General features: G+C 40.3%; 1 protein-coding gene across 5 annotated transcripts in view; it reads right to left on the minus strand.

The window, feature by feature from the left end:
• PIGN (phosphatidylinositol glycan anchor biosynthesis class N) overlaps nucleotides 1-15,141 on the minus strand; it is a 108,873-nt gene that overhangs the window by 44,959 nt on the left and 48,773 nt on the right. For all 5 annotated transcript variants that reach the window (XR_815157.4, NM_001192606.1, XM_010818847.4 and 2 more), the window contains 6 exons: nucleotides 13,343-13,482; nucleotides 10,910-11,009; nucleotides 10,713-10,805; nucleotides 9,016-9,107; nucleotides 7,611-7,719; nucleotides 5,117-5,225 (listed from right to left, as the gene is read on the minus strand). Coding sequence is in view for 4 of the 5 variants with exons in the window: in NM_001192606.1 (NP_001179535.1) it covers nucleotides 5,117-5,225; nucleotides 7,611-7,719; nucleotides 9,016-9,107; nucleotides 10,713-10,805; nucleotides 10,910-11,009; nucleotides 13,343-13,482 (643 nt within the window). In the remaining variant the exon portion in view is untranslated. The remainder of the gene's footprint in view (nucleotides 1-5,116; nucleotides 5,226-7,610; nucleotides 7,720-9,015; nucleotides 9,108-10,712; nucleotides 10,806-10,909; nucleotides 11,010-13,342; nucleotides 13,483-15,141) is intronic.

Below are 15,141 nucleotides of genomic sequence, written 5' to 3' on the forward strand. Positions count from 1 at the left end.
TGTAATAGGAGTAATCCAAGTAAGGGAAGTCATCTTTCCTCTCAGGGTCAGAAAGCAGTCACGTGACTGGGGAGAGCAGATGAACTGGGGCAGGGGTGGTTACAGCTCAGCTAGGAAAGAATCCGCCTGCGAGGCAGGAGACACTGGTTTGATTTCTGGGTCAGGAAGATCCCCTGAAGAAGGGATAGGCTACCCAGTCCAGTATTCTTGGGCTTCCCTGTGGGTCAGATGGTAAAGAACCTGCCTGCAATGTGGGAGACCTGGGTTCGATCCTCGGGTTGGGAAGATCTCCTGGAGGAGGGCATGGTAACTCACTCCAGAATTCTTGCTTGGAGAATCCCATGGATTCTGGTGGGCTACAACAGTCCATGGGGTGGCAGAGAGTCAGACATGACTGAGCAGCTGAGCACAACTAAGCATAAACTTCCCAATCTTGATTCTGGGAAGAAAATGTGCATAATTTCCTAACCCTCCTGGTTAAGATTGGCAATATGTGCCCCACTCTGCTAAGCTGTATCAGTTGGGTCCGACTCTCTGCAACCCTATGGACTATAACACACCAGGCTCCTCTGTCCATGCGATTCTCCAGGCAAGAATACTGAAGTGGATTGCCATGCCCTCCTCCAGGGGATATCCTGCCCCAGGCATCAAACCTGCCTCTCTTACAGCTCCTGCACTAATGCATTATGGCAGGCAGGCTCTTTACCATTAGTGCCTCCTTTAGAATTAATGTTTCAGTGGAGAAATAGCTCCAGAAAGAGTGAAGGGATGGAGCCAAAGCAAAAACAACACCCAGCTGTGGATGTGACTGGTGATGGAAGCAGGGTCCAATGCTGTAAAGAGCAATATTGCATAGGAACCTGGAATGTCAGGTCCATGAATCAAGGCAAATTGGAAGTGGTCAAACAGGAGATGGCTAGAGGGAACATAGACATTTTAGGACTCAGTGAACTAAGATGGACTAGAATGGGTGAATTTAATTCAGATGACCATTATATCTACTACTGTTGGGCGGGAATCCCTTAGAAGAAATGGAGTAGCCATCATGGTCAACAAAAGTCCGAAATGCAGTACTTGGATGCAATCTCAAAAACGACAGAATGATCTCTGTTCGTTTCCAAGGCAAACCATTCAATATCACAGTAATCCAAGTCTATGCCCCAACCAGTAACGCTGAAGACGCTGAAGTTGAACGGTTCTATGAAGACCTACAAGACCTTTTAGAACTAACACCCAAAAAAGATGTCCTTTTCATTAAAGGGGACTGGAATGCAAAAGTAGGAAGTCAAGAAACACCTGGAGTAACAGGCAAATTTGGCCTTGGAATACGGAATGAAGCAGGGCAAAGACTAACAGAGTTTTGCCAAGAAAATGCACTGGTCATAGCAAACACCCTCTTCCAACAACACAAGAGAAGACTCTACACATGGACATCACCAGATGGTCAACACCGAAATCAGACTGATTATATTCTTTGCAGCCAAAGATGGAGAAACTCTATACAGTCAACAAAAACAAGACCAGGAGCTGACTGTGACTCAGATCATGAACTCCTTATTGCCAAATTCAGACTTAAATTGAAGAAAGTAGGGAAAACCACTAGACCATTCAGGTATGACCTAAATCAAATCCTTTATGATTATACAGTGGAAGTGAGAAATAGATTTAAGGGCCTAGATCTGATAGATAGAGTGCCTGATGAACTATGGATGGAGGTTCGTGACATTGTACAGGAGACAGGGATCAAGACCATCCCCATGGAAAAGAAATGCAAAAAAGCAAAATGGCTGTCTGGGAAGGCCTTACAAATAGCTGTGAAAAGAAGAGAAGTGAAAAGCAAAGGAAAAAAGGAAAGATACAAGCATCTGAATGCAGAGTTCCAAAGAATAGCAAGAAAATATAAGAAAGCCTTCCTCAGCGATCAATGCAAAGAAATAGAGGAAAACAACAGAATGGGAAAGACTAGAGATCTCTTCAAGAAAATTAGAGATACCAAGGGAACATTTCATGCAAAGATGGGCTCGATAAAGGACAGAAATGGTATGGACCTAACACAAGCAGAAGATATTAAGAAGAGGTGGTAAGAATACACAGAAGAACTGTACAAAAAAGATCTTCATGACCCAGATAATCACAATGGTGTGATCACTCACCTAGAGCCAGACATCCTGGAATGTGAAGTCAAGTGGGCCTTAGAAAGCATTACTATGAACAAAGCTAGTGGAGGTGATGGAATTCCAGTGGAGCTATTTCAAATCCTGAAAGATGATGCTGTGAAAGCGCTGCACTCAATATGCCAGCAAATTTGGAAAACTCAGCAGTGGCCACAGGACTGGAAAAGGTCAGTTTTCATTCCAATCCCAAAGAAAGGCAATGCCAAAGAATGCTCAAACTACCGCACAATTGCACTCATCTCACACGCTAGTAAAGTAATGCTCAGAATTCTCCAAGCCAGGCTTCAGCAATACGTGAACCATGAACTTCCAGATGTTCAAGCTGGTTTTAGAAAAGGCAGAGGAACCAGAGATCAAATTGCCAACATCCGCTGGATCATCGAAAAAGCAAGAGAATTCCACAAAAACATTTATTTCTGCTTTATTGACTATGCCAAAGCCTTTGACTGTGTGGACCACAATCAACTGTGGAAAATTCTGAAAGAGATGGGAATACCAGACCACCTGACCTGCCTCTTGAGAAACTTATATGCAGGTCAGGAAGCAACAGTTAGAACTGGACATGGAACAACAGACTGGTTCCAAATAGGAAAAGGAGTACTTCAAGGCTGTATATTGTCACCCTGCTTATTTAACTTATATGCAGAGTACATCATGAGAGATGCTGGGCTGGAAGAAGTACAAGCTGGAATCAAGATTGCTTGGAGAAATATCAATAACCTATGATATGCAGATGACACCACCCTTATGGCAGAAAGTGAAGAGGAACTAAAATGCCTCTTGATGAAAGTGAAAGAAGAGAGTGAAAAAGTTGGCTTAAAACTCAACATTCAGAAAACGAAGATCATGGCATCTGGTCTCATCACTTAATGGGAAATAGATGGGGAAACAATGTCAGACTTAATTTTTTTGGGCTCCAAAATCACTGCAGATAGTGACTGCAGCTATGAAATTAAAAGACGTTTACTCCTGGAAGGAAAGTTATGACCAACCTAGATAGCATATTCAAAAGCAGAGACATTACTTTGCCAACAAAGGTTCGTCTAGTCAAGGCTATAGAGAAGGCAATGGCAACCCAGTCCAGTACTCTTGCCTGGAAAATCCCATTGCGGAGGAGCCTGGTAGGCTGCAGTCCATGGGGTCGCTAAGAGTCGGGCACGACTGAGCGACTTCACTTTCACTTTTCACTTTCATGCACTGGAGAAGGAAATGGCAACCCACTCCAGTGTTCTTGCCTAGAGAATCCCAGGGACAGAGGAGCCTGGTGGGCTGCCGTCTATGGGGTCGCACAGAGTCAGACATGACTGAAGCGACTTAGCAGCAGCAGCAGCAGTCAAGGCTATGATTTTTCCAGTGGTCATGTATGGATGTGAGAGTTGGACTGTGAACAAAGCTGAGTGCCGAAGAATTGATGCTTTTGAACTGTGGTGTTGGAGAAGACTCTTGGGAGTCCCTTGGACTGCAAGGAGATCCAACCAGTCCATTCTGAAGGAGATCAGCCCTGGGATTTCTTTGGAAGGACTGATGCTAAAGCTGAAACTCCAGTACTTTGGCCACCTCGTGCAAAGAGTTGACTCATTGGAAAAGACTCTGATGCTGGGAGGGATTGGGGGCAGGAGGAGAAGTGGACGACAGAGGATGAAATGGCTGGATGGCATCACTGACTCGATGGACATGAGTCTGAGTGAACTCCAGGAGATGGTGATGGACAGGGAGGCCTGGCGTGCTGCGATTCATGGGGTCACAAAGAGTCGGACACGACTGAGCGACTGAACTGAACTGAACTAAGAATGAAGACAGATCCCTCGGGAGGGCATCCTGGATGAAACTTATAACTGTTTAACCATGAGGCAAGTCTGTTAACCCATTTAGGCCATCTCTTATCATTCTCAGGGAACAGAAGAGCACCAGAACATAGTACCATCTGAACACATTTTTTAAAAAATCCAAGAGTAGTCTCTCTATTGTCATGTAGAATAAATTTAAATAGTAACTCCAGCAATCAAGATAATTTAAAAGGAACAGTCTACATAAAGCCCATAATGAAATAAAGCTCATACAGTGAAAACAGAGTTACATTTACAAGAGACGCTTCTTGTCCAGCTCCACTTACACAATGACCACAGTGTCTGGAAAAGGTGCAAATCAAAACTTGGAGAGACACGTCAGTTTCCTGCTGTATTTTTATACATCTGCTTGGATTTTAAGAGTAATCCAAGGTAAACACTCCTATCCCTTAATGCTCCTTGTAAGGCAAAGATCCACCCAACGATCTTTTTTATTAAAATGATGAACAAAAAGCATTTTTAAACAAATAAAGGTTAACTGCACATCACATCATTCATAGGCGACAAACTGTCGTCTTCTCCTTTTTTTAATGAAAAATCTGGACTTCCCGTCTGCCCCTGCCTTCCAGCTGGAAGGAAGAGGCTGCCTTTAAATGGCGTGTTTGCTCCACATGCACATTCTCCAGAGAACGACAGAGGAGAGCGCTCTGAAACACACAAGTGGCTTTATAGACGTGTGAGGTGTTGGGAGGTGACTAAGCAATGCTATTTTCTGCAAGGGAAATACAGATGAAATTTAACTGCTTCCTAGTCCCTGTGTAAGAACTGAGAATTTATGAACTGACATGAAACTTCAGCATAGGAATCTCTTCACAAAACCTTCTTCCCCCCTGGAATCACTTTTTATCAGGTGTGAATAAATATGCAGCCTTATTATCAAGTCATAAATATTCTCTCAGGAATTCTTATTAACACATGAATGCTCACAAGAGTTCTAATTTTCTTTATCAAATTCTAGCAAGAGACAGAAATAATAGGTACTCGTTATTTTCTCACAACAAATTTGTTTCAGTAACAATAATACAGATGTAAATGGATAATTTTAAGATGTACCCTGATGGAAAGTCATCTCATTTGATTTGATTGACCTCTTACCTAATATTGTCCAGCTAACAATCTGATTAAGAAGAGGCAGTCCTTGTTTCTTGAGTAGACTGTGATGGGTGCCGTACACAACACACATGGAAAACATGACGCTCAGCATCTGAAAACAAACCCAGAAGACGTGAGAAGAGAGGAGGTGGTGAGCGGCCAGGTATATATTGGAAAGATACTTAGAAAACCGCTTCAACCGCTGGAATCTGGCCAAAATGCTATTGAAATTGGACCAGCTCACCTTCCTGTGGCCAAGACCAAGAGTCGGAATTCCTGGACTAAGCAAAGGGCTGTCCTTTATAAGCACGAATGAGGCACTCTACACTTTCAACGTACGTTACCACACTGTGTCTGCTTGGGAATACGTTCTCAATCTTGAAGGTTTCTTAAATCACGGGCATGCAGAGGGTGGACTGCACACAGCCTGGTGTGTCTGCCTGAATGTCTTCCCCCTCTGGCCTCACTCACGGCAGGTCTGTTTACACATTCAGTACACATCTGTGGCCTGAGGGGTCACTGGTGCTGAGAATGCAAGGAGTGTAGAATTCTTTAGGGAGTACACATAAACTGGCAGAGCTGGAAAACTATGGCTTGTAGGCTGGTGCTTGCTTTTAGAAATGCTGCTTTATTGAAATCTTGTTTTCTTTACTGTTGTAGTCACTCCCATTCGTTTACCTATTGTCGATAGCTCCCTTTGCCCTACAATGGTAGAGCTGAAAACTGACAAGACTCCATATGGCCCACAAGCCTAAAATACGTACAGTCTGGCTCTTCAGAAAAATGTGTGCTGACCCCTGAATTAGTGGATTAAAAGCCAGTTTAAGAAATGAGCTAAACTATGGTTGTGAACCAAGTAAACTCTCTTAAAGTTCAGATTAGCAACCTGATCACCAAATCCTAAAGACACATTTAATTTACTCATGTGTTCAGTGAATTGAGGAGAAATGCTGTCAATAAATCTATGACACAATCCTAGGATCCTTTCAATTGTAAGACACATTCTCATTTCAGATACGTTAAAATGTGAAAAAGCATAAATCTTCAAATCAAACATATATATATATATGGTACACAACAGAGGAGTGAATGCAAATTAATAAGGTTAATATAAGAGGGAATTTTTTTTTAATCAGATTTACCTTATATTTAGGAGCATTTCTAACAAAGTCCATAAGAATTTTAACATGGTATTTTTTGTTCCTAAGAGTGAGATGCAGAAACACTCACCTTTGTCAAAATATTCACTATTACAGGTGAATTTTGTCAAAGCTACTATGGTTTAGTGTAAAGCCAATCCGTGTACGAAATACAATGAAAAGATATGTTTCAATGGCTTGATAGGATCTTTAATGAAAATATTTCTCTTTTTCATATGTTCTGTGTTGTTCTCCAGAATGAGTTAACATCTTTCATGTGTTGCATATTTTAATTTTTGAGTGTTCTTAGAACAACTATTATCCCAGCTTTACTCTGAGTAAATTTTTTGAGAAGAGTCAGATATGTTTTCTTTTTAATCAATGTTCTAGATGTGGCTTATTTTTTATTGTTTAAAAGGAAAAAAAAAGTGACTTCTACTCTTATCTTCAGTAAAGCTATTATTTTACAGAATATGACATCATATAACCTCTTACCACCCTATTGAATATTGTCTCTACTGATTAAAAACAAGCAGACTGAAGCTCTATTACTGAAAATCACACATCTACGTACAAAGAGTAGCTGGGAATTAACTCAATTTGGAAACATCAAGTTCAAAGTTCTTGTCACCACTCCAAAGCCACCAACCAAGGTGAAGTTTATTTTCTCCTAGCATGACATCTGAAGTCTTAAAGTGGCTAATCTTCATATAAACATACTCAGCGGCTGCTTTCACTTCAAAGAACTTATTCTTTCCTGACCCTAAAGAGGACAACACAGAATCTCAGAACAGAAGAAGCCCTTTTCAGTTCAACCTCTTGGTCAATACCTCTTCAGTTTAGTTCAGTTCAGTTGCTCAGTTGTGTCTGACTCTTTGTGACCCCATGGACCACAGCACGCCAGGCCTCCCTGTCCATCACCAACTCCCAGAGTTTACCCAAACCCATGTCCATTGAGTCGGTGATGCCATCCAACCATCTCATCCTCTGACATCCCTTTCTCCTCCAGCCCTCAATCTTTCCCAGCATCAGGGTCTTTTCCAATGAGTCAGCTCTTCGCATCAGGTGGCCAAAGTAGACTTATACCTCCTTAATCTCTGCTCTCCAGGCATTTAGGGGCGAGGGGGCAGGGGGCAGCTCCTGTTGACCTTTTTGCTACTTTAGAGAATGTATTTACTTTATTCCTTCTAGAGAATGTATTTCCTTTTAATATCTTAAACAGAAAACTCTCTTCTCTGCTCTTTTTATTGAGTAGTAAAAACATAATGGCATCTTAAGAACGAGCTAATTAAATACAACCATAAGGTGCATTTTATCATGTCATATATATAACATACTATTGAAAATCTGTAACCCACCTGTAATAGATGTAACACCAGCTCTTCATTTATAAAACTATCTTTTCTTTTTATGACAGATGTTACAACAAACAGGGAGAGTAGAAGAACCAGCAAGCCTGCACCCACTCTGTTTTAAAACACAATTCACAATAGAATAGGTCAGTGGCAAACTTATATGGAGACTATTTATAAACTTCTTTTCCTCTCAGCCTGAGTCCTGCTCATCTGTATCAACAGTGCTTGAACAGGACGGACAGGGAGAGACTGATGAAAGGAGCGGAAGGGTCTTTACAGAGACAAGAGAATCAGAGCAATGGGAAGTAACAAATAAATCAAAATGTTTGAATTCATCTTTGCACATGCTGTTTACAGTTTAAAACAACTGCAAAATGTTTTCACTTAGTAATCATAAGGTATGGCTAAGAGAGAATAGTCCTAGAATTCAATACTGTTTTTTGAGCTCTGCAGATAAATTGATTTCACAGAATAATTTCTAATCTAAGTCCATAATTATTATTCTCACAGAAATGAGAATAAATGTATTAATTTATAGATAACACATACTTTAAAATTAACATATACTTTAAAAATATTGTTGTGGTTTCTTTCAGTTAAAAAGAATACCCTCATCTATTAAAGATTGAGTTAAGACTGCTAAAAAATTTCCTTACACAGAGTTCAAAAGAAAGTAATGAAGATGATTACATGATTAGAAAACAAAAGAGTAAAAGGTTAATGAAATAATGATCATTTAGCTTCCCAAGCACATACACACACAGCCAATAGATTATATGATAATAATTTAAAATTAAAAACACAGGTAACCAGTAATTTTACAGATTTGTTTGGGACACACTGAGGGGAAATAAACCTAAGAGCAGCAAGGAGAATTCAAGTAAGGTATAAAGAATTTTCTAACCGCATACGTGATTAAACATGAGAAAGCTGTCAAGGTGCACAGAGACGCCCCCCTCCCCAGTGGAGATCTTTATGTTCAAAGTAGAAGAGAATTTCATCTTTCTAAGACATTAAAAATGTGGACTTGCTCAAAGGCAAAGACAGATTGTATCAGTCATCAGCAGCTTTTTAGACATGTTAATTTCAGCAACTGAACATGTTTTTCATGTGAAATCATGTACTGGTTCCCCCAACATACAAGAGCTTCTAGACATTTTTTAAATTGTTGGAAATTTAAGTTACCACTGGCACAATTTCATTTTTTATGAAGGCCCAGAAGCATCTTCAGGGAGTTTCAATGCCTCTCAGAGCCGGGCCAAAATGATGACTCATGGTTTAGTATTAATATTTTAACTTCCAGGTTGTTCACATGATTTTAAACTCATGGCCAAGATGTGGTTCATATAGTGTTGATTGAGAAAAACAATTGTATTCAAAAGAAAGTAAGTTAAAATAGTGTCCATACACTAAAAAGATATCTGGCTTTCGTCCAACAACAGGCATAAGTGGGAACACGGCCAGTAGCAAACAGAAGAAAATCCAACTCAGCGAGATGCTCTAAAATAAAGAAAAAAGTTATCTTTAGACATTATGGTACAAACAACTGTCTTCGTTGTTTCACAGACTACATGGTTGTGAAACTAAGAGGAAAATTCAAAGCCTTACATTCGTTTACTCTAAAAGTAATATAGCTACTACCTGTGAAGGATCTGTTAAGTTGGAGGCTCTCTATTAAGTATGATTTAGGTATTATCTCCTTTAATTCTCACAATAACCTCAAGAGGTAGGCTACATTATTCACAGTATTTCAGATTAGGATACTGAGCTCAGAGACGTCAAAGTGTGTAGCACCAGATCTATGACTAGTAAATGAAAAAGCCAGGATTTAAACCTGGATTTAAACTCTTTCAAAGCAAGCACTTCATTCAATTTTTTGTGCATGCTCAGTCGTGTCTGACTCTTTGGGACCCCATACTTTAGCCCACTAGGCCCCTCTGTCCATGGGATTATGCCAACAAAGAATACTGGAGTGGGTTGCTCTTTTCTCCTCCAGGGGATCTTCCTGACCCAGGGATCAAACTCATATCTCCTGTGGCCCCTGCACCGGCAGGCAGGTTCGTTACCACTGAGCCAACCGGGAAGCCTCATTCAATTTATAGTCTACCGTACGCTGATGACATCTTCAAGAAAGCTGGCCTACTATGAAATGATTGCATCCAGGAGGGATAAAAGTAAAAACATTTCTGTAGTTAGATTAAGGCCAAAAAATTATCAATAATTCCACTAACTGGAACACCTTGTAGGTTCTCATAGAAGAGAAAGAAGAAATGTCTATCTTCATGCTACCTCCACCAAAAAGCATCAAAGTGGAAACATGAGAATATTTTTTGTAGCACATTGTAATTGCCTATATAGTTAAAGGCAGAAAATCAGGGGTAATTACAATAATGATTCAGTAAAAAAAGAAAAAAGTTGTGAAATATGAAGTATAGGATGATTCCTTTCTTCCTCTTTAAGAATGAATGTGTAGGAAAAAAATCCGGAAGAGTTCACAACATGCAATGTCTGGGTGACGGGACTGTGGGTGGTTTTTTCCCTAAATCTTTGCTTATTTGTGTATTCTAATTTGTCTTCAGGGATACATGTAATGCATAAAAAATAAGCTCTGCAAAACATACACAAAACAAACAACAACAACAAAAAACCCCCCAAATCAGGAGTAATTCTATTTTAAAATAATCTATCATGAACAAATTCTTCTCCAGAGAAAGCATGATGGGGCCCTGGACCAGGGGACATGACCCCTCGGATTTGAGCCCAGAACGCGGTCCCTCCTGCCAGCGCTCTGTTCTGGGCAGCTCCTCAGTGGCATTTAGACATTTGAGGCTAAAGGAACCTAGGAAGCCTTTCAGAGAAGGATGTATCAACTGCACTTCTTGAGTATTTCAATCACCAGAAGATGAGTTCACTTTGCTATGAAAATCTACACGAATCACTGACACCTTTAAGTCAACCTCAGTCCTCCTGTCAAAAGGATCAGGATCTTTATGTAAGGACACATTCTACGCTTCTCTTAAAAAATGAACAATTCCCAGAGTTAAAACACATATCCAAAAAAGTCGCTATGAACCTGCCCAGGGTTGAAGTGAGTAGTACTTAGACCTTTGCTCGAGTCCACAGCGCAGTGATAAACGGCCAAGCGGCGAGGGCAACGAGTCCAGCTGTGAGCATGTAGCGGTAGAAGAAACTGAGCACCTGAGAATGTAATTCAAAGAAGACAGGGAAAAGGAGGTCACTGCCAACGAGATATGCACGTGTATGAAAGGGACCTGAAAACATGTAAGTGGTAAATTACTTACTAATACTTCAACTCCCAGGATAAAGAGCAAGAGGTATCCAAGGAAGCGTCGTGGAGGGAAGGTCGACAGTAAGGTGACGAAGCCTTGAATAACTGGGATTCTGTGTAACAGGATTATTTATAAAAAAATTATTTATAACCTATGTTGAGTATAAAAAATTAGTTCTCATATAGCAAAACATTAAAATCTTGTGCATAGAAATCAGGAAATTTTCGATTCATAGATCTTTCAAAAACTAGGATAATTTCTAACAGATTTGTTTCAATGCTTTAACTTACCTACATCTTTTTTGAAATCTGTAAGTATATTAGGAAAAATGTATCTTCTGAATTAAGTTGATAATGATCATAATAATCTGCTTGGTTTTTTATAAACATTAATGACAATAAATGAGTCTTACTTGATCTGAGTTTAAACATTTTGTTGTTCAGTCGCTAAGTTGTGTCCAACTTTCTGCGACCCCATGGACTGTAGCCTGCCAGGCTCCCCTGTCCATGTGATTTCCCAGGCAAGAATACTGCAGTGGGTTGCCATTTCCTTCTCTAGAGTTTAAACATGGGCACATGCAATTACAGATACAACATCAGAAGTAAAATAAATGAACCCAAATGAATAAAAACTGAGAACATTTTTAAAATTCACTAAAATTAATTTTATATTGAAATCTCAACTGTCTTCAACTTAATCTAGGTAGAGAAAATCTTAATTGCACTTTTTCATTGGGCAAAATAACCTTTTCCAAACTCAATTTAAGATGTCACTAATCATACACTAATTATAATTAAATGTGACTTCACAACCATTTAAAATGTATTACATACTTGAGTACGTTTTACTTTTTATCACTAGAAAAAATTTTTTAGATTTGTAGTGCATTATTAAGTAGGCAATTATAAAATGTCAGTATGATTTGGTTTATAACCTTTTCTAATTAAAAACAATGGTTACATATTGTCATCAAAACAACTAAAGTACCATGTAGGGAAGAAAAGCTAACACCAGTCAAAAGGAGAATATTTCTTTTGTTCTCAGCAGTGATGATTAAATAAAATCACTTAGTTTTTTTCTAGAAGAAAAGTGAAATTTGATGTTTTATTTTCTTTATCTATCAAAAAGATACAGAACACAGCATATTTTCAAAATCACAGTGTCCCTTAAAATTTAAATATACATGTGCTCTTCACAAATAGAACATTTAATAATTTAGGAGGGAATTTTAGATAAAACTTCTCATTCTAAAAAGTTTTAAACCAGAAAAAATGACATTAGAAAAAATTGATTTAAATATGTGTAACCAGCAATGTATTCCTTTCAAATGGAAAAGTAACAGGCTGTTCTTTCGTCAGTGTCTTTTTACCTTGTATTTGAAAAAGTTAATATTTAAAATATTTTAATATTAATTTTTATTTTTGATATTAAGAAGAGGTGATCAAAGCTGGAGTTAACATAAATTAGAATAGAAACATACATTGTATCGTTTCAAACATGCTTGCCAACCCTGACAAGACCCTTATTCTGCACTGTCATTCACTGGTCTGCTTCTGGGGTCTGGCTTGCTCAAAGGATGCCCAAGATTAAGTTTATATTCTAGACTACTGGTGCAGATGCAGAAATCAACACGGTCCACACCACGATCCTTACTTCCTATGAACATGAACCAACCCAGCGTTTCAGCAATTTTGTTTTAAAGAGCACAAGAGCTTGGCCTTGATGTTTTCTATGATGATAGAGTCCATTTCAAGTTCAACCTGTGAGGAAGTACTATAAGATGGAACCACAGCATACAGGAATAATCTCCCCTAATCCTTGCAAGTACACATTACTAGATTGAATTTAATTACAAACTTTCATTCATCTAGGTTTACATGATAGCTGAGAAAGGAGGGGCAAAAATGTAAGGAGCCAAAGCATGCAAACTGCCTCGTGAAAGATAAAGATAGGCTGGAAACTGGGACGATGAGACTTCAAAAGGCAAGCCACTCCTGACACAGAACAATCCATGTTAATTATTTTGTTTTCACTCCAGATTTTTCTTCTAAAAGATATATGAAGAAAGGAACCGAGGCCAAAGCTGTCTCAGGGGAAAAAAGATGAAGTCAAAAGGGAAAAGTAAAATAAAAAGCGTATTTAGGGAATTCCCTGGTGGCCCAGTGGGTAGGACTCCATGCTTCCACTTCTGAGGGCCTGGGTTTGATCCCTGGTTGGGAAACGAAGACCCTGCAAGCTGTGAGGGGCAGCCAAAAAAAAAGAGGATGTTTATATGCACCATTTATGCTGTTATACATGAAATCAGAGGGCTGGGAGATTTGACAGTACCGTAAGTCTCTTTCATGACTTATGCTACAGAAATCTACTTATGCTACTTAATGCCTTTGAAATACAGATGTAACTGTCAGTGAAGTGAGAAACAAGACCACAAGACACATTACTTACTCTCTGAGAACCGCGTACCATATTGGCAATGGCAACAAACAGTATACGTAGTAAGTCCAGGGGCAGGCTTGAATCAGCAGGAAGAATGTGACGGAAACGCCAACGGCTCCAAAAGCACACGGCAGGAGACGGCTGGGGTTCTGCAAGTCAAACAGAACACTGAAAACACTCTTAAAAGACATTTTATGAAGTAAAGGAAACATATTACTTTCTTTCAGTGACTCCACAACTAGATGATCGATCTAAGAACTGCATTTTAAAAGAAACCTGTCACTGGAGATAGCGGGAAGCCTGGGACTGCGGCAGTTAGGCAAGTCTCCATTTAAGGGGACGACGTTCCTACAGTTTGCTGTCAAATAACTCGTCTGGAACTCTGAGCATAGCTCTCCTTAGTAACAATTTATAGATGTTGACTGAGCTCACTGCCTAGCGCACAAAAGCCCACTGGATCTACAGTAAACGGTGGGACTTCATTGGGAACAACGCCTCTATTTGTTCCAGCTTCAATTGACCAGCCGCGCACGCTGCTCTCCCCACCGCTTAACCACAGGAGGATGGCTCGGGCACATCTTCGCTCCTGCCCCCCGCCAAGCAGCAAGGGAGCCGCTCAGTGGCAGCGCGTGGACGTGGCAGGCCTGCAGGTGCTCTGGGCCGGGAGCAATGAGGCACGTCGTCGGGGGAGGCAAGGCCAGCGATGAGGACAAGAGCGTGCCGACAGCGGGAGGAAGGGGCAGGACTGCAGGGCCAGGCGGCGCCCTCTCGCCTCTGCTCCTTGTTTCCCCTTGCCTTGCTGCCCAAGCTGAATAAGGGGAGAATTACGAATTACCTTCTGGAGCAGGTGAGGTTAGGGAGGAAAAGCAAATGAGTTTCCCCCTTTATAATTCCTCCCTTCTGCTCTAAAATGTCACCAGAAAGGGAGCGAGGAACCAAGGATAAACTAGAGCAGGGTTTTAAAAAGGAAGGTGAAACACAGCACTGTGATTAAGCGTTTGGAGCTACACAGATCAGAGTTCAAATCCTGCTTCTGTCAGTGGCTCCCTGTATGACCATGAGCTGGAGAAAAAAGAAACAACTTTAAGATTCTGAGACTTAATTTCATCCCATCTATAAAATGGGAATAATAATATCTGTATCTATTTATCAGGGCTAGTCATGGTTAAATGAGATTATGAAAAGAGCTTACCAAAATGCCCATAATATTACTACTGCTTAAGAAATAATGGCTCCTATTATCGCCTCTATTTTCCTTCTCTCCTCCTCTCCTTCTCTGCATTAGTCCCAGCAGTCAGTGGAGAAACCTACCCAGTGACTGGCCCTGGAAATGGAGACACAGGCCAGACAGGATGGAGGACCCCGAGCAAGGGGGCAGGAGGAGAAGGGGCAGAACGCAGAGACGGACAGGGAGGGCCCTAACGCGGAAGGTGCCCGAGGCAGGCAAGCACTGTAGGGATTGAGACTGGTTTCACATCACTCTGAGAAGAGCAAAATCATAAGAAAATAAATTTAAACACGTACGTAAAAAGATCCTCGAGGGATCTTCCAGGTCAGCACAGTATCATATAATTATCCAAACCTTTGACACATAAAGGAACAGACATTACAAATAAATATCTACTTGTAGGAAACCAAATCAAAAAGAAGTCAGTTCAGCTAAAGTAAAAATGGAAAGAACTTTAAATAACAGGAATGGGAGACATTTTCTCCCTCATCACAATTAACTCGAGGCCTTTCCAGATCCTCCAAAAAACACCTGAGGATAATGAACCATGCTGTGTGCACTGAGGTTACCCCTCCATCCA

Source organism: Bos taurus, chromosome 24 (assembly GCF_002263795.3).
Source record: "Bos taurus isolate L1 Dominette 01449 registration number 42190680 breed Hereford chromosome 24, ARS-UCD2.0, whole genome shotgun sequence".
Classification (NCBI taxonomy): domain Eukaryota; kingdom Metazoa; phylum Chordata; class Mammalia; order Artiodactyla; family Bovidae; genus Bos; species Bos taurus.